Source organism: Papilio xuthus, unplaced genomic scaffold, assembly GCF_000836235.2.
Source record: "Papilio xuthus unplaced genomic scaffold, Pxut_1.1 DF825946.1, whole genome shotgun sequence".
Classification (NCBI taxonomy): Eukaryota; Metazoa; Arthropoda; class Insecta; order Lepidoptera; family Papilionidae; genus Papilio; species Papilio xuthus.
The window spans coordinates 5,449,405-5,466,028 of NW_013532703.1; the positions used below are offsets into that span (position 1 = coordinate 5,449,405).

The 16,624-nt window shown below is 36.9% G+C and overlaps 6 protein-coding genes and 1 long non-coding RNA gene across 12 annotated transcripts in view; 4 read left to right on the plus strand and 3 right to left on the minus strand.

The window, feature by feature from the left end:
* Window positions 1-3,023, plus strand: part of ATP7 (copper-transporting ATPase 1) — a 35,501-nt gene extending 32,478 nt beyond the window's left edge. For all 6 annotated transcript variants that reach the window (XM_013321361.1, XM_013321357.1, XM_013321360.1 and 3 more), the window contains 5 exons: window positions 187-297; window positions 840-989; window positions 1,104-1,174; window positions 1,312-1,452; window positions 2,573-3,023. In XM_013321361.1, coding sequence (XP_013176815.1) covers window positions 187-297; window positions 840-989; window positions 1,104-1,174; window positions 1,312-1,452; window positions 2,573-2,690 — 591 coding nt within the window. In that variant the 3' untranslated portion in view covers window positions 2,691-3,023. The remainder of the gene's footprint in view (window positions 1-186; window positions 298-839; window positions 990-1,103; window positions 1,175-1,311; window positions 1,453-2,572) is intronic.
* A 3,119-nt stretch (window positions 3,024-6,142) lies between these two features.
* On the plus strand, window positions 6,143-7,054 carry LOC106124203 (uncharacterized). The gene is made up of 2 exons (XM_013320674.1): window positions 6,143-6,332; window positions 6,632-7,054. Exons 1-2 carry the CDS (start codon window positions 6,257-6,259, stop codon window positions 6,868-6,870), a joined length of 315 nt encoding a protein of 104 aa, XP_013176128.1. The 5' UTR covers window positions 6,143-6,256; the 3' UTR covers window positions 6,871-7,054.
* A 168-nt stretch (window positions 7,055-7,222) lies between these two features.
* On the minus strand, window positions 7,223-8,143 carry LOC106124229 (uncharacterized). Its single transcript, XR_001228196.1, has 4 exons — window positions 8,057-8,143; window positions 7,847-7,954; window positions 7,517-7,684; window positions 7,223-7,367 (listed from the first exon to the last, which is right to left on the minus strand). It is a non-coding gene; the product is annotated as an uncharacterized LOC106124229 (long non-coding RNA).
* Window positions 8,144-8,922: 779 nt separating this feature from the next.
* LOC106123860 (elastin-like) lies at window positions 8,923-9,753 on the plus strand. Its single transcript, XM_013320269.1, has 2 exons — window positions 8,923-8,997; window positions 9,122-9,753. The coding sequence occupies exons 1-2, from the start codon at window positions 8,967-8,969 to the stop codon at window positions 9,751-9,753; spliced, it is 663 nt and encodes a 220-aa protein (XP_013175723.1). The 5' UTR covers window positions 8,923-8,966.
* Window positions 9,754-10,254: 501 nt separating this feature from the next.
* LOC106124186 (vegetative cell wall protein gp1) lies at window positions 10,255-11,715 on the minus strand. The gene is made up of 4 exons (XM_013320656.1): window positions 11,660-11,715; window positions 11,196-11,474; window positions 10,769-11,049; window positions 10,255-10,652 (listed from the first exon to the last, which is right to left on the minus strand). The coding sequence occupies exons 1-4, from the start codon at window positions 11,688-11,690 to the stop codon at window positions 10,392-10,394; spliced, it is 852 nt and encodes a 283-aa protein (XP_013176110.1). The 5' UTR covers window positions 11,691-11,715; the 3' UTR covers window positions 10,255-10,391.
* Window positions 11,716-13,446: 1,731 nt separating this feature from the next.
* Window positions 13,447-14,788, minus strand: LOC106124185 (vegetative cell wall protein gp1). The gene is made up of 3 exons (XM_013320655.1): window positions 14,694-14,788; window positions 14,314-14,577; window positions 13,447-14,240 (listed from the first exon to the last, which is right to left on the minus strand). The coding sequence occupies exons 1-3, from the start codon at window positions 14,722-14,724 to the stop codon at window positions 13,654-13,656; spliced, it is 882 nt and encodes a 293-aa protein (XP_013176109.1). The 5' UTR covers window positions 14,725-14,788; the 3' UTR covers window positions 13,447-13,653.
* Window positions 14,789-15,453: 665 nt separating this feature from the next.
* LOC106124219 (sperm mitochondrial-associated cysteine-rich protein-like) lies at window positions 15,454-16,218 on the plus strand. Its single transcript, XM_013320686.1, has 2 exons — window positions 15,454-15,540; window positions 15,732-16,218. The coding sequence occupies exons 1-2, from the start codon at window positions 15,513-15,515 to the stop codon at window positions 16,100-16,102; spliced, it is 399 nt and encodes a 132-aa protein (XP_013176140.1). The 5' UTR covers window positions 15,454-15,512; the 3' UTR covers window positions 16,103-16,218.
* Window positions 16,219-16,624: the final 406 nt, after the last annotated feature.

Consider the following 16,624-nt stretch of genomic DNA (forward strand, 5'->3'; position numbering starts at 1 on the left):
TGCACAAATTCAAAGATATGCGTAAAGTCAACACGCACTTGGCCAGGATTCTATGGCCTAGTCACCCTTAACTTAGGGAAGATTCCGAGCCCCTCAGTGGGGACGTATGCTGATGAGGATGATGATTTGTCATTATTAAACATTATAGTTATATTTTGAATGTTCTTATGTTTGTTTTGTGTCCAGGTAGGTGACGGTGTGAACGACTCGCCGGCGCTTGCGCAGGCTGATGTGGGTATCGCCATCGCCAGTGGTACTGACGTTGCCGTTGAGGCAGCAGACCTCGTACTAATGCGGGTAAGATATTCTGATATACTTGTCAATCCTACTAATATTATAAATGCGAATATATGTATGTATGGATGGATGTATGTTGGTTAGAATGTATCTCCAGAACAATTGAATGGATCTCGTTGAAATTTGGCATATATGTAGGACATAGTCTGGAAGAACACATATGCTACTTGTAGTGTATGCATGAACGTAGTGTTGTTTGTCTCGAGCGTACACGCCAAAAGTACTTGCCGGAGAGAGGGGACGTCAGTCGATATCAGACCTTTGAGCCGGCAACACGTGTCGGTACGTGAACGAGACAAATATAGCGCAACGAATGCTACACTACTAATTAAGTTTTTTTTTTCAATTACGCGCGGACGGAGTTGCGAGCGACAGTTAGTTTTTCATAAGTATGTTATTGTGACCTGTCAGTCTGTCAGATTAACCGTTCTGTTGTTAGCCAGTAGTAATAATCTTCCATACATTCATCCACCCAAAGTTCCACATTTATAATATTAGTATGATTAAAATTGTATTTTAATGGTATGTTGTTTATCTTCCAGAATGATCTTTTAGACGTGGTGGCGTGTTTGGAGTTATCGCGCAGTACAGTACGACGAATTCGACTTAACTTTGTGTTCGCGAGCGTGTACAATCTGCTCGGCATTCCGCTCGCGAGCGGAGCGTTCGCGTTATACGGTCTGCAGTTACAGGTAGAACTATTGTATTATATTCTAGATGTAAATCTGTTATATTCTAGGTGTAAATTTGATGCACATGTAGCGCCCCCTAGTGGGTAATTATTGATAATATTGTAATGTTGGCAGCCCTGGATGGCATCAGCTGCGATGGCGATGAGTTCCGTGTCTGTGGTCTGCTCCAGTCTACTACTCAAGACGTAAGGATTTTTTTTATTTCAACACATTTAGTGCCTCCGAGAATACGATCGGAAATCCGCAACCTTAACCATTAGGCTATTGACGCTTTGAGTTCGAGTTTTATTTTGTTTTTATCAGAAAAACACAAATATTGCAGGTTCAAGAAGTCGTCAGTTGATCAGCTGCGGACAGCGGAGTACCTGCAGTCGCTGCAGTGCGAGGAGCTGCAGACTGTGTCAGTACACCGCGGTCTGGACGAGCGCCTGCAGACAGACCGCGCCGCATCGCCACTCGCCAAGTTAGTATAACAAATAACATATTTCGCCCCCACTTCCTACCCTCCTTGTGATTTTTTGTGATTTTTCGTGATTTTTTTTTGGAAAATCCCTTATCACTGCACATCTACACGCTAAAAGATAATAGTTCTTTCACAAACTTAATGTAATTCACATTTTATCTAGATCTTTTAACTATATTCATCTTAGCGTAATATAAGCGACATCTAGCGACGCGAGTATACGACAAATAAATACAAAAAATAATTTTGTATTCCTTCGTATGTATATTCAAGTTAAGTTGTATCATCGCACAGTGATTCCCAAAGTGATCTATTTAGACCCCATGGGATCATCAATCCAGGGGTTCATAACTAGTAAAATTTTAGAAAGTGGTCTAGTTTAAAGTTTGGGAATCGCTGATATGGCACAATATCTTAGCACTGTCTGTATGTAATTAATCCTTGTTGTTGTGGGGCACGAAGCGGGGACAAGCGGCCGGCCTGGAAGTGACCTGCAGGTGTAGTTGACTGGTATTATTTTGCGTGTGTGTGACGGTGGATGGTCCTGAATGTCGTTGTGTGTATGGGATATGGTCTTTTGGTATGGTAAAGTAGGGATTTTTTGTGTAGGGTGGGTTTTTACATATATGTTACATTACAAAAAGAATGTGTGTATGAAATTATTTGTATGGATATTTGGATGTGTGTTTGTGTGAACCATACGTCCATCTGTGTGTCTTAAGTTTTTGTTCCATTAGCTTTTGTATATACATATATTATGATATTTATGTATTTATTATATTTATACATATATAGCATAATATATCAATGCTTTATTTTTTTGTAATGTTGGTAGCGAATTATATATCTTTGTCTTAAATCAGTGATATCTTTAAGGTGGTTTCAGAATATAGTTCAACCTGGATAAGCGAGAGCCTAAGGGATACCGATATTTTCCCTGTTATAGTGATATCCCTTTTATCAGAGTTTCTCGGTTTCTCGGAGGTTGTCCGAAGAAGCCTGACTCTCGCTTATAGAGGGTTCTCGTGTATCCAAGTTCGACTGTATATTAATACAAGTATCACAGCAGTGAAGTTTTATTATCTACAATTTTACTTATAATTATTTTTATTATCCATAGGTTATTTAACCGAAGTAAAAGTAACGACGGATGTCTGTTGCAAGAAGAGGACGACATGCTGACCGTCTCTTTCATACCGAAGCACCCGACACGAGAACAGCCGAGCCTTAACGGTTGATACTACGACTGACTAATCTTAATACTTTGGAATGAGTTAATCAACTATAGTTGAAATTAATGCTCAATTGATACTTGAAATTAGCTCTTTATTATAGATATCTTTTAAATGATTGAGGAAAAAATATAGAATATGCCTATTGTTGCCTAAAAAGGACTATTAAAAATTTAGTAAGATGGCGCTTCAATCGTCTTGATAACATCGTTTTTTAATAATTAAATTTAGTTCCATATTTTTCCGCAATAAGGCGAGGTACAATTTTTTTTTCTTTTAACTTTATTATAGAACAAATGAAGTAAAAAATGAAGCTATTTATGTTAAAAGATATAATTATGTGTTATATATTATCAGAATATTGTAATATGTTTTTAATATGTTCTTATAAAATCATGCTATTGTCACAAAATATTGATGAAAAGCTAATATATATATTTTTATGTATTTTAAATAATTCACAGAATCATTTTTGGATTTTTTAAATATTTTTTTTTAATTGACCAGTGGTACCAATCCATTCATCCCTGTATATACTTTTTAATATAGATATAAGTTAGTTTTTTGTTTATTTACTATTTCTATGTTTTCTATACATTTTTATCTTTATAATAACATTTTTCTTTGTAAGATTTTAAGAAAGAAAAAATCAATAAAGTCAAACCTATAAAGTAAGTGTCCGAGAAACTTCCATGAGCGAGAAACCTTTATAAGCGAGAAAAAATATCACGATCCCTCGGATCCTCGTTTATCCCGGCTTGACTGTATATTTAAAAACAAGGCAAGACATTCCATGATCTTTGTCATGAGTAACCGTGTTTTTCCGTGCCGTATCACCCATTCAAAAATATATTTATCTCTTTCTTTCTCATACAGAATGAAAGAAATGGCGGTATGCTATCTCTTTCTTTTTCATACAGAATGAAAGAGATGACGATATCTTATAATTTTTTCGGTGGTGAAAACACGGTTAGAAAAGTGAATAGTGAAGAGATAAAAGTTTTTAAAGTCTTTGTTGAATTTCATTGAGCTTCCTAACATATCAAATTAAAATTGAATTAAATATTTTTCAAAATAAAACTATAGCAACGATGGAAAATAAGACACTTTATATCCAGAGAAATGATAAGCAAATTTATTTTAAACTAGCTGTCGCCCGCGACTCCGTCCGCGCGGAATTAAAAAAAACTATAAGTCGCAGCATAATGTTATATAGCCTTAAACCTTTTTCTATAAATGGACCATCCGACAAAAAAAGTATTTTTCAAATCGGACCAGGAGTTCCTATGATTAGCGCGTTTAAACAAACTTCCGTTTATAATATTAGTATAAATTGGCTAGCATACGAAAAAAGTAACCCATTTCTTTTTATATCTCTCGACCCGCCATTTTGTTATCTTGGAAAGAGCGCCATCTTTCTTTAGTAAAACATTCGCAACATCTGATTTCACGTATTCTAAAGATACGAAGCTAACGATTTACAGTGGGTTTCTAAGACCAAAATCCCCTTTTAAAATATATTTTTTTCTCTGTTTTGTCAAAGACAGGGATATGTTTAATACATCTCAGAAATCAATTAGTTATAGTTTCGCGCGTTATGTTTGACATATGTCAAGGCATCTCGAATTAAACGTATATAGATGGATAAGGTTATTTGACCCGGTGACCATCTGCCATTTACATTAAGGCGTTTCAAAATCTTTGTAGCTTTATATACGTCATATTTCTATCAAAGTAGAAAAAGCCGTGATAATAGTGATTGTCACTGGGCCGGATAAGTTTGTCTGACTACATTGAATTGTATATAATCGGGGTGACGTCATCCTTATTGATTGTGTCATTGTATATAGATTGAGATGGTATTGCGTTGGTTGAGTTTTAGATATTTTATTGTGTTTTTTTATATATTTTTTTGTGTATAAATATATTTTTAGGAGCTAAAAGCTATAGACGCTGTCTGACATGATTTATTTTAGTATAATACTGAAATTAGTTCTCAAAATGAAGTTTGGGGTTGCCATGTCTCAGTTAAATTACTAAATCACAATAATAAACCAAATATAATATTTTTAATGCAATATTCTTAAAATAATATATAAATGTTGCCATCAAGTTAAAAATTTTGTTTTTTTTTTCAAATAATATATATTTATATAACTAGTAATATAATGCAAATGTGAATTTAAGTAACTTGAATAAAGAATTGCCTCGCGACTATTAGAGACGCCATCTTTGATAACCAGTCTCTTCTTTCAAAACACCCTTACAAAGTATATCTATCTCTCTCACACTGCTTGGGAAAATAGAGATAGCAATATACAAGTGTTTCGCCAAATCCCCGGTTAGATATATTTTAACCTAACTTGTTATAAATGTTTAGGCTTGCTTTTTTATAAAGCCTAGTTACAATCAAACGTAATTTGTAATTTCTGAGTATTATATTTTTGTATTGAAATAATCTGAAATAAAAAAGAATTAAGTCGATAATTTTGCTTTTTTTATTAAAAAAAAATCAACAGAAAAATCTCGGAACTGTTTGGAAGAAATTCCGACACTATGCCGTTGTACTGGGGCAACACTAGCCTTACTAAAATGTCGACGCTTATGTCCCCTCACTAATCATTCTGACACTTGACTTTGTAATGAAAACACGTCATTCGCGCCAAAGGATTGTTACCAATTATGTCTAAAAGTACCTAACGTTAACGTTTGCTAGTCATTCGTTATGTCGTAGACAAAATTCTTATCAGAGTAGGTCACCTGTTACTCCATCCGAGCGGAATTTAAAAAAAACAATAGCCTATGTGTTCAACCAGACTATGTTCTATATGCCTAATTTCATCGAAACCCGTTCAGTTGTGCTGGAGATACCAACAAACAAACATCCATCTAAACATTCTCATTTATAATATTAGTAAGTAGTAAGGTTCGTAAAAAGCCTTTATAGGGCGTAAAGTACGACAAATTTCATATAAATTTTAACATTTTTGAATATTTTGAATAACAAGCGCCAATAGCCTAATGGTTAAGGGTACGGATATCCGATCATAAGGTCGGGCGTTGGAATCCTGCCATTCGACTATTGTCGTAAACCATATCCTAGCACAAGCTAAGAGCTTAGTTGGAATGGTACAAGGAATGTTAGTAAATTTATAAAAATCTGCTGATATTTTAAAATAAAAAAAAATCATGATAGACCTTTAGGATAAAGAACTCTTGAATCAGTGAAAGGAAGTTATAGGAAGAGAAGAAAAGAGAACATTGGCAGGAAATATTTTTTTTTATTCATTTGGTTATAGCTACATCTATTTAATAACATAAAATATAAATTCAATAATATAAATAAAAAACTTTATTTCCGTGGAAAATTAACAAGAATTTCTTTAAAATAAAATGTTTAAAAACGTAAATAAATCTCGTAAGTCGACATACTTGATAAGTCATCGTGACATAACGTCAATAAATAATAACATCGACTAACATTATTATAAAAGTTATATAAAATAATCAAAATTACCTGTTTCACTTGTTCCCTTCTTCTCATTCTATTCGCTTTGTACTTCGCATTAAAAATGGAGCCGCAATTTGAAAAACTCATAAAAGCCGGTAAAAATTCCGTAGACGGTGTCATACAGTGGATGAAAGATGGTAAGATTTACTAATCTATTATATACTAGCTGTCACCCGCGACTCCGTCTGCGCGACATTAAAAAAATCAGAAGCCTATGTGTTACGATGTTCTACATCTATGCCAAATTTCAGCGAGATCCGTACAGCCGTTCTCGAGATATTTTCAAACATAAGCATTTATAATATTAGTAAGATATTCATTATCCTTCGGGTTACTTACGATCGATGCACCGGGTTGTCATACAGTCCAACCAGGATAAGCGCTTAAAAGCTAAGAATATTACCACTACGATTTATCAAACTCATTTTACTTATAGCAAAAATAATAGACGGCGTAAAAGTAACCGAAGAAAAAGCGCGGGATGTATTCAAAGACGTTTCAGACCCTAAAAACATTAATATTGATACGTTCAAAGAGGGTCTCACTAAACTGGCCACTCAACAGCAGCAGAACTTCGAGGAGTTTACCAAAACCCTTACCACAGAAGCCCCGAGATTCCTAGAGGCACTGCAAGCCGGTGCTAGCGCTTTTAAAAATGCTTTATCAGGAAAGTGAGATATGCCGCACTCAGTACCGTTAACTAAGGGAGACGCTTAGCGTATATTTGTTAATTAAATCATCACTAACGGAGACTTTACGATGTGCGGCATTAACCGTTATTAATACTCGTCAAATCAATATCAATATTCAAAACAATTATAAAATGTTAGTCTATGTTAATATAACAATGAGAAAAGAATTTGATTGTTTCTTTCTGAATTATTTTGCAAAACTTAAATTCTATTAACTCTAAAACTTACTTATAAAAAGTTATTTTAAAAATTCCCTAATCGTCTTACTTTCTACTTACAAATAGTAAACTGAAACTGGTATTCAGTAATCGAAGTAAGAACAAATTAGGTGAAAAACATCATTTATTGCTATTTAAAACATTATCTCTCCACTAAGGAATGAGTCAGCGACGGCACCAGGGATGCTAAACAGCTTGGTGAAGATGCGGCTCGCTTCGGGCCGGCAGCGCGACGCTTGAGAGATTGCATCGGCTGGGGGAGCTGTACATCATTAACTGAATTAACGTTTTAAAACCTATTAGCTATGACCTATAACTATAAGCTATAATATTTAGCCTTAACATATCCAAATATTAGTAGAGAATGTCTATAAGTAGGTAGAAATTAACTATATCGATTAAAATACGTACCATTGCTGCTTTTGTCTGAGGTTAACTGATCCAACGCGACTACAACCTTCATTGGATAATGAGGTTGGTTCTGCAAGCGGATCATACCGCTTTGCGGACAGGTTTGACGTCCAGCGGGAGCGAGAATGACCTGGCTGTTAGTAAACATGGCTGCGTACAGCAATATACCTGTTTACGTGAAAGTGTGGTATAGATGTCGCCACATTCGTGTGAATTGGAATAAAAACAATATTAAGATTAATTAATAAGTCAAATAATTGCAATTTTCCAACTTGATTCACATAAAGAATAAGCAATTAAAAATAGTTAATATAAAAACAAATCTCTTACCAAGAAATAAAAGCAAAGTTGGATTAAAGAAATTCATCTTGCTGATGAAACTTTCGTTCTCTGAAATCTTCTTCCTTTTATCTTTTATTCTTCTTTAATTTTTGCCAGCTTTAAACCTCAAATAGAATACACAGTAATTTAAATAAACTAAATTGTGTTATAAAAATTAATAAAAAAGGTGGTTAATAAAGAGTCTACACAGCGACTCACAAAAATAAAATTCAGTGTGATTAAGTCCTTTGATTGTGTACGTCTGAGTTTGAAGTTTACTGAATACATCGCAATATCTCATAAGGTAAGTTTAGTTTAAAATATTAATTATGATTTGGTGTTCATTTGTTTTGTAACAAACGACGGTAGCGCGACGAACATATTTTTTTCTTACAACGCATGAACTCATCACGTGCGGTAATGTTGACAGAAAATATAATCGATTAAAACTACCATGACATGTAGAGAATTATCCCAAGAAAAACATAGCTCTATAGAATTGATTGAGAAAGCGTTCATACTTTGAATTCAAAATGAGATAGGCAGATATGACAAAATCTAAAGATTACGTACGAAGGAAACAAAATCATAATGATAATGGCGTGTTTATTTTAACATAACTAACTGTCGCCCGCAACTTGGTCTGCATGAATTTAAAAAAAAAAACTTAAATAGTAGCCTATGTGTTTTTCCAAACTATGTTCTACATCAATGCCAAATTTCAGTGAGATCCATACAGCCGTTCTGGAGATATCTTCAAACAAACATGCATCCATCCAAACATTCGAATCTATAACGTATGACAACCATATCGGTCGACCCTCTAATTTACAGACTAGGAATAGGAACCGTAGATCTTTTTGTGCTGCAGCTACTCGTCTACTGTTCCATTTTATAAAACACAACTTTTTTAATTACTTTTTCATAGAAGATACTGAAAAATAGTTTTTAAAACAATCTGGATTAATTATAAAGATAAGATTTTTTTTGATTAATTCATGAAAGCCGTGAACCGTGTCAATGTCACAATTGTATACAATGAAATTAATATTTTTCGTATATATAGGGGGTTCAAATACAGTATGTTACAGACAGTCAGAAGTCAAACCTGAACCTGAAAAAAACTAACATGAATACCATCACTTGTGTATTGTTCGTTGGTAAGTAGTTTAGAACTATTACTAAATCAACAAATTGTAAATTAAAATTGGCATAATATTATTAATTCTATTTAAAATTTGTCTTAATTTATTCATCAACCTTAAAATCTCCAACTACTTTCAGCGTTGGCGTACTCCGCGTATTGCAACCCATTGGGTCAGACGACAGTGTGCGAGTCTGCACAGAATATGCCTGGCGTGCCGCTAGGTGGCGCCACCACAGTATGCGAATCTACACCCAACATTTATCCGTACTATGGCTGTGGTCTCCCTCTCTACGGCGGGCTCGGTCCCTACAGCCTGCCTTACCCAGCTCTAAACTCTGCCACCGTGTGCGAAAGCACCCCTAACATAGGCCTTGGAGGATTGGGAGGACTCAACTTACTAAACCAGTGGGGTAACTACCCGATCGGTCTGCCTTTAGGCCTGCCTCTCGGCGTCCCTAATGTCGGATCTACAACTGTATGTGAGAATGTCCCTAACATGTTGAATTATGGCGCGTTGGGCTATCCTTACACTGGTTTACCGATGATCAACGGTTTAGGCTCTTCTACTGTCTGTGAAAGTACACCTAATATTGGTTTGAGTCCATGTGGCATGCCTCTCGGGGGATTGCCTTTAGGCGGCCTTCCTCTCGGAGGCCTGCCTCTGGGTGGTTTACCTCTTGGAGGCTTGCCTCTAGGTGGTTTACCACTCGGAATGCCTCTGAATGGACTGGGCATGGGCCTGGGAGCGGCGGGAGTTCCTTTTTTATAAATAGCCACTCTTCTTACCATTCGTCGAGTGATAACACCAACACGCTCGTAAGTTTGAGTGTACGACAACCCTTGGCATTACAAAGTCATAAATTACAAAACAACGCAGAATCTCAATATAATCACTTCATTGCAATTCCTATGTAATATAGAATTGACTTTTTAAAATCATGAGCAAATAAAAAAAACCCCAAACTTGCAGGTTTCTAATATAAATTTTGTCAAAGATCTATATTCTGTTTTAACATCAACACCGTGTATTCATTTAACATTGAATTTATCAAAATCTTCATTAGAAACATGCTCGTTTGTAGAAAAAAAAGTTTAGTTTTGACACTGGAAAATATATGTAATAATTTTATTTTTGGCCCAATAAATTATATCTATTTGAATATATATTTTTTTATCTCCTAACCTGACCCTTAGCTTTACCAGAACATACATTTTTAAGCTGTTTTTTTAGTTTTAAACTTAGGTAGTATAAACAAGAAAAACAAAGTAATTGATTTGCACAATAGTAACATGCCTGCACTTTATTTCGACTGACTACAAACATTTTGCAAACTTAGCTTAATTACTATATGTAAATATATATACTATATATTATTATACACCCAAAGATGACATAATCGTTTCACATTACGCGCAAGGTGGTATGGGGTTTTGGCACGGATTAATGGGTGTAGGACATGGTGGAATTGTTTCCATGGGACACGGCGGTATTGGTTCTAGGCACGGCTGTCGCTGCTGGTAGAGGGAGATAAGCGCGCTGCCTGATGTCCTGAAGCAAGATGGAGGGTTGGGCTGGAAGCAGACGACGGGCAGTCCCGGTACGCTGATCCTTGGTGGCTTTACAACTAGTAGCTCAGGTTCTGGTGGCTGCACTGGTTGCGGTTGTACCTGGAGTAAACAAAACAATCCTTAACACGTTAAAATAAACTTGCTGGTTGTTTTGAGTCCTTTAAGCTTTTACAAGTCAATGAATTGTCTCTTATCTTAATTGGGTTAATATATACCTTAATAGGCGCTGGTTTTGGTACAGGCACCGGGGCTGGTCTGACAACGATGGGCGCAGGTCTAGGCGGGGTGACGGGCTGTGGCCGGACTGTGATAGGCGCGGGTGTGGGTGGCTGCACGGGCGGCGGACGTACGGTAATCGGAGCGGGGGTCTCGGGCTGAACGGGCGCAGGTTTCACCCACACCACGGCCGGCGGCGGCAACTGGATAGGGCCAGGCTTCACCGTGATCGGCTGCCGCGGCCTAAACCGGACTTGGCCAGGCCTGATAATGATTGACCCTGAAAAAAATAAGCATCAGGTGTACAGATTTATTAACTACAAGCTTCTGAGACTTGTAACAACACAGATGCACCCAGAGTATATTTTACGGAAGTGAACAAAAGATCTGCTGATCGCCAATCCATTCTACGCAAGGTATACTAACCTGGGGGTGCCTGTCCATACATATAGTTGACTGGGCGGTCGCAAGGGTTGCATGGTCCGATCTGAACGACCTCATCTTCGGCACGGGGCGGAGGGCAGGGCGGAGGGCAGGGCGGAAGGCAAGGCGGAGGGCAGGGCGGGGGACAAGGTGGGGGACATGGCGGGGGGCAGGGCTCGCATGGTGGGGGCTCCCAGGTTTCGCAAGGCTGGTACTCTGCGCAGGGATACTGCGGCTCGGGGTCTGGCAGCGGCTGGCAACTTGCCGTGCTCAATAGAAGGGCTGAAAACAAACGATTGACAACCCTAACTTATAATTTTTGTTGAAAGCTAACTAATTATAAGTAAAGTATTTGACTTTGGTTTTGGACGGAAGAAGATGATGGATGTATTGACACCAACAGTATTGGGTTTAATTAGTTGTAGTAAAGAAGGACTATTGAAATAATTAACTAAATCAAATCTTACCAAATAACCATACGATGGAGCCCGGCGCCATCTTGCGGTCGTCTAATTTTCCACGAAATTGTGTGCAACTTTTATACAAAAAAATATCACATTTGGCTAAAAGAATAAATACAATGTTACAATGAAACATGATACTTATTTAGTTAGCATAGAGTTCAAATTTGATTAGATATTTTTAATATATTTCATATTTTTCAATACATACAACGGTTTTTGATTTACTTCTAAAATATTTTTACAAAATGCATATCAAATAAAAGCAGAAGATAAGTAATGTACAAAATAGTAGAAATTAAACATTGATAAAATTTTATACAATTAGTTACGGATTTTTATGTTTTGTTTTTTTTACGCGCGTAAAGAAATTAAATGTTAACAAAGGTGAGAAAAGAATGAAAGTAAATAATTAATTTTTTACCCTTATCACCCTTAACTTAGAATAGGAGATGATGATGAATTATTTTTTGTTACCCAATCATCTCATCTCCATTATTCTCTAGTAAAAGATCTTTTATTTAAAACGTCCAGGATAAGAAAACATTTGACTTATTTTATATCTCAAACCTGTCGTCTGTGACTCCGTCCGCTCGGGATTAATAAATAGATAACCAATTATCAGACCTACAAAATATGCATGTAAATTTCATAAAGATCGATCCGTTTCGGTGGAGTATGTTAACTAACATTGTGACACGAGAATTTATTTTGTAAGATTTATTGGTAAAAATTATAGAAGGATATTATTTCCTTTCTTTTATTCAAAGCTTAATGGTAAAATTAAAATTCGGTTTGAATTAATTAATATGATTGGGTCGTAATATAATACGATCGTATACTTACTTCTTCGTTGACATTCACTTTCTATGGCTATTAAGCTGGTTAGGTAGGTGATAATTAAGCCTGGTCTATAAAGCTATTGTTTTTTTGGTCAATCGACACACTATTCATGTAAGTTTATCAGTATTTTATAATATTTATGTACATGTCTTGTTTTATCTATTAAAGTCAATATAAAATGAAAATTAATCTTTTTAAACATTTATTATAAAACAATTCTTACGTAAAACAATAAAATATATAACATTTCAAAGATTGGTAATCTTTAAATCAAAACCAACTTGTAAAAGTTGGTATAATCAGCCTTAACTTCATTCGAACCTAACTTCACTACTTAACCAAGTAATACTTATCCTTCATTTTACTTATTTTTTATTAAAGTTGCGTATTTCATAGCCTAGCATTTTCATATAAATAATAGGTGGTTGACTATGGCCTAATCACTCTTAATTTAGGGTAGGCTCCGCTCCCCTCGGTGGGGACGTATAGTGAGCTGATGATGATGATGAATAGGTATATTAAATGTAGCAGCAAATATCCTGTATCTTATTTTTTATTTGCAAGTTTAAATACTTAATCGATTTGTCGAATAATATATAATCGAAATAAAAAAAACTGGTATAATAGCCTACGTGCTATATGTTCTACATCTATGCCAAATTTCAGTGAGATCCATCCATCCGTTCATCGAAACTTTCGCATTTATTATTTTAGTTAGATTTATGGTCGGAATTTATATATTAGTTTTATCCGATTATTATTTAGACTAATTATAGAAAAAAAAATCTTTCTTTTTTTAATTCTAGTACTTTTTTTTATCAAATCCTGAGCAGATCTAGGACAATTATTGAGTACGAAATAAGGTAAAGTTAAACATATATAGTAGAATAAACACATATTTATTAAAGAAATATATATACAAGAAATATTATACAATATTAAGCTAATATTTGCAAACGTACAAATACAGTCGAAATCTCGTGCAGGCGTTTAAAATAATCAAGTCCTTTAACTTGCTGAAAGTCGCGTTAGAGATCCTAGGAAATGTACTGGTACATAATTACATAATAATCTAGCACATAAATACAGCTTTATATAAGTGCTATTTGATGTATATGAACTTATGTAAGTATGTACAGCAGGACGATTTATGGACATTAACCACTGATGCAGTATGGGCATGGTCCCGGGCAAGGAGGGCAGGGCTCCGGGATGCAGGGCGTGGGCGTGCAGGGGGCACATGGTGGGCTCCTAAGGATAGCCGACGTGGGGATAGTGATTGTCGGCAGCTGCACAGTCGGCTGTGTCGGCTGACGCACAATGATAGGCGGCAGGTTGATAGGAGACGGCTGCGGCTGCGTCACAGTGACCGCTGGGGGCTGGATTGGACCCGGTCGCGGAGGGCGCACGACTATCGATTCAGGCTGGATGGGGCAGGGCCGAGGTGGGCGCACGACGATAGGCGGCGGCGTGATGGGCGGTAGCGGTTCCGGTCTCACGCCTATCTGGGGGGGCACGACCGGCGGCTGCTGCGGCGGCTGCACCACGATGAAAGGCGGCGTGATCGGACTGAGCGGGTTTGGTCGTACTAGAATCGGCGGTGGCTGGATCATTGACGGCGGCAGATGCTGTATATAAAATGTACCTCCGGGTACCTGAACAGCCTGGAATCCCGCCGCGCGTAATTTATCGCCAATGTTCGATTTCGGTATAGTCACACCAATAGGTCCATTGCCGCAGGGAGCTGAAAAATAATAACAATTAAAATTATTGCTAAACTGAAAATTATAATTTCGCCTTCTTTCTATAATACTTACTTGGCGGTGAGGAGCGGTCCCAGGGTTGCGGGGGACACGGCAGGGGGCAGCGGGGTATGTTAGGCTCGGGGCATGGCGGGATGGGTTCCGGACAGGGACAGGGCGGTATGGGCTCGAGGCAGGGCGTCGGCTCCGGCTCACACGGCTTGTAGCACGGTTCGTAGCACGGCTCGTAGCATGGCTCGGAACACGGTGTGAAAGGATTCGGCAAGAAGTATTCCAGGAACTGTGGCGCCGGCGCCGCCGCAGTCGACGCTATTAAAGCTAACAAAAAATATATATAATTAGTTTATCAGTTATTTGGATTTAAAAAATAAACTTGAGAAATTTCTTCTTAACAATAAGAGAAATGGATGTCAATCGGTTTCAGAGAAACGTACCAAGTACTGCGAGTGTGGTCAGTCGCCCCATGTCTTTGACCGGATGTATCTTGTTGTGCCTAATCCAACATTTATATATCTGGCCAGATGTTTAACACTGAAATACTTTCGGTTAATTAGTTGCGGTGTACCAAACATAATTTGTATTTGATTTGTAACCATTGGAGCATTTTGGTAGCAAAGGAAAGACTAAATATTTATTCGTCAATGTCATAAAGTGTAAAAAGTTTTGGGCGTCACTAATACATACGTAGAAATATTTTTTGTTTTAATTCGCAAAAGTTAATCGCTTATCTTCCTACAAGGATTTAATTGGTATCTTTTAGTTAATAATTCAGAAACAATTCAGCATCTTATCCTACGCTATGAAAAGTCGAAAGTTCTTTTTAGTCGAATCTACGGGTCTATATAAAGTGCATTCGCTCCAAAGCGATTCTATAACGAATTTCTAAAATGTATAGAATTGACAATAACTTTCGATAAGACACGTGATTGTCGCGCGTCAGTTTCATGCATTTTTGAATTTTTTTTATGGAATCGCTTCGTAGTATATAACAAATTACTAAAGACTAGAGAGATAATGGAACCACAAAATGGTTCGTCCATTGTTTACTTATCTTTTTTCAAAAGTAATATGTCATAAATTACTTTCCCATTTATCGAAATTTTGTTTTATTTTTTCTTAATGCATGTAACGTTACATTAACTTTTTTATAATGTTGTATGTATGGTTGACGAAGCGTCGCATTGTGTGACATGTTATGGCATACTTGTGGTATAAAGCTTGAAAGTTTCCTTCAGTAGCCACAGTCGGCAAATATGCATTCATCGGCTCTTCTCGTCTTGGGTGAGTATAACACTTATCTAGTAATCTAACTGCCACCACAAGATTAAAGCAATCCCTTCCGTAGATTGCTTTGGTTAGCCTTTTACTTGGCATTGAAAATTATAAAAAAAAGTTACATTATTGTGCCAAAGTTTGAATCACTTTTCAAATAACGTACGGTTGAAGACTTTTAAGAGGTGTTGTTTTTTCAGCTCTTTTCGGTCTCGCATCGGCGGCCCCCTGGCGCTGCTACACAACTCGGAACGGCGACACCGTCTGCATCTGTAAGCAGCGCGAGCCGTGCATCCCCCAGCCAACCATCTGCATCCCGCCGCTCGCCCCGCCCTGCGCGGGCCCCGCTTGCATCTACACCCCGCAATGCATCCCACCATGTCCGCAACCCGAGCCTTGCCCTGAACCCAAACCTTGCTATTACATTCCGCCATGCCCGGAACCATGTCCAGAACCGTGCCAGGAACCATTACCCCAAAACCCTTGTTATTACCCGTATATACCTCCGTGTCCGGAACCCTGTCCGGAACCGGAACCGAAGCCTTGTTATTCAACGTATTCGATGTATTGAGTCGTCCGCAATTCCCTCTTATTAAGTCTATCAAGTTAATTACTTTTGACTTATTTTGATTTTGGTCGAAATTTATTTGGGTTATAATAAAATAAAATTAATTAAGTCAAACTGTACAACGGTATGTATATATAAAATTAAAAATATTCATGTAAATTTTGCGTTGGTCTAATTTAAATTGTAAAGTAAAGAAAATTTGTTAATAAATTTAACTAAACTTTGTAATTGAATAAATTTATGTTTTGGATGTCTGTTTTGTTAATCTTAATCTTTATATATATATAATTCTTCTGTGAGTGTGTATGTCACTGAACTTCTCTCAAACGACTGGACAGATTTTGATGAAATTTTTTGTGTGTGTTCAAGGGGATCTGGGAATGGTTTAGATTCACAATTTTGTCCGCTGGACAATGTTTTTTTAATTAATTTTTAATTTATTAGTATTTGTTGATTTTGGAATGTTTTACATTGGATCCGACAGACACCATCGCAGTGTCAAACTCAACTCCAAATATATATTGG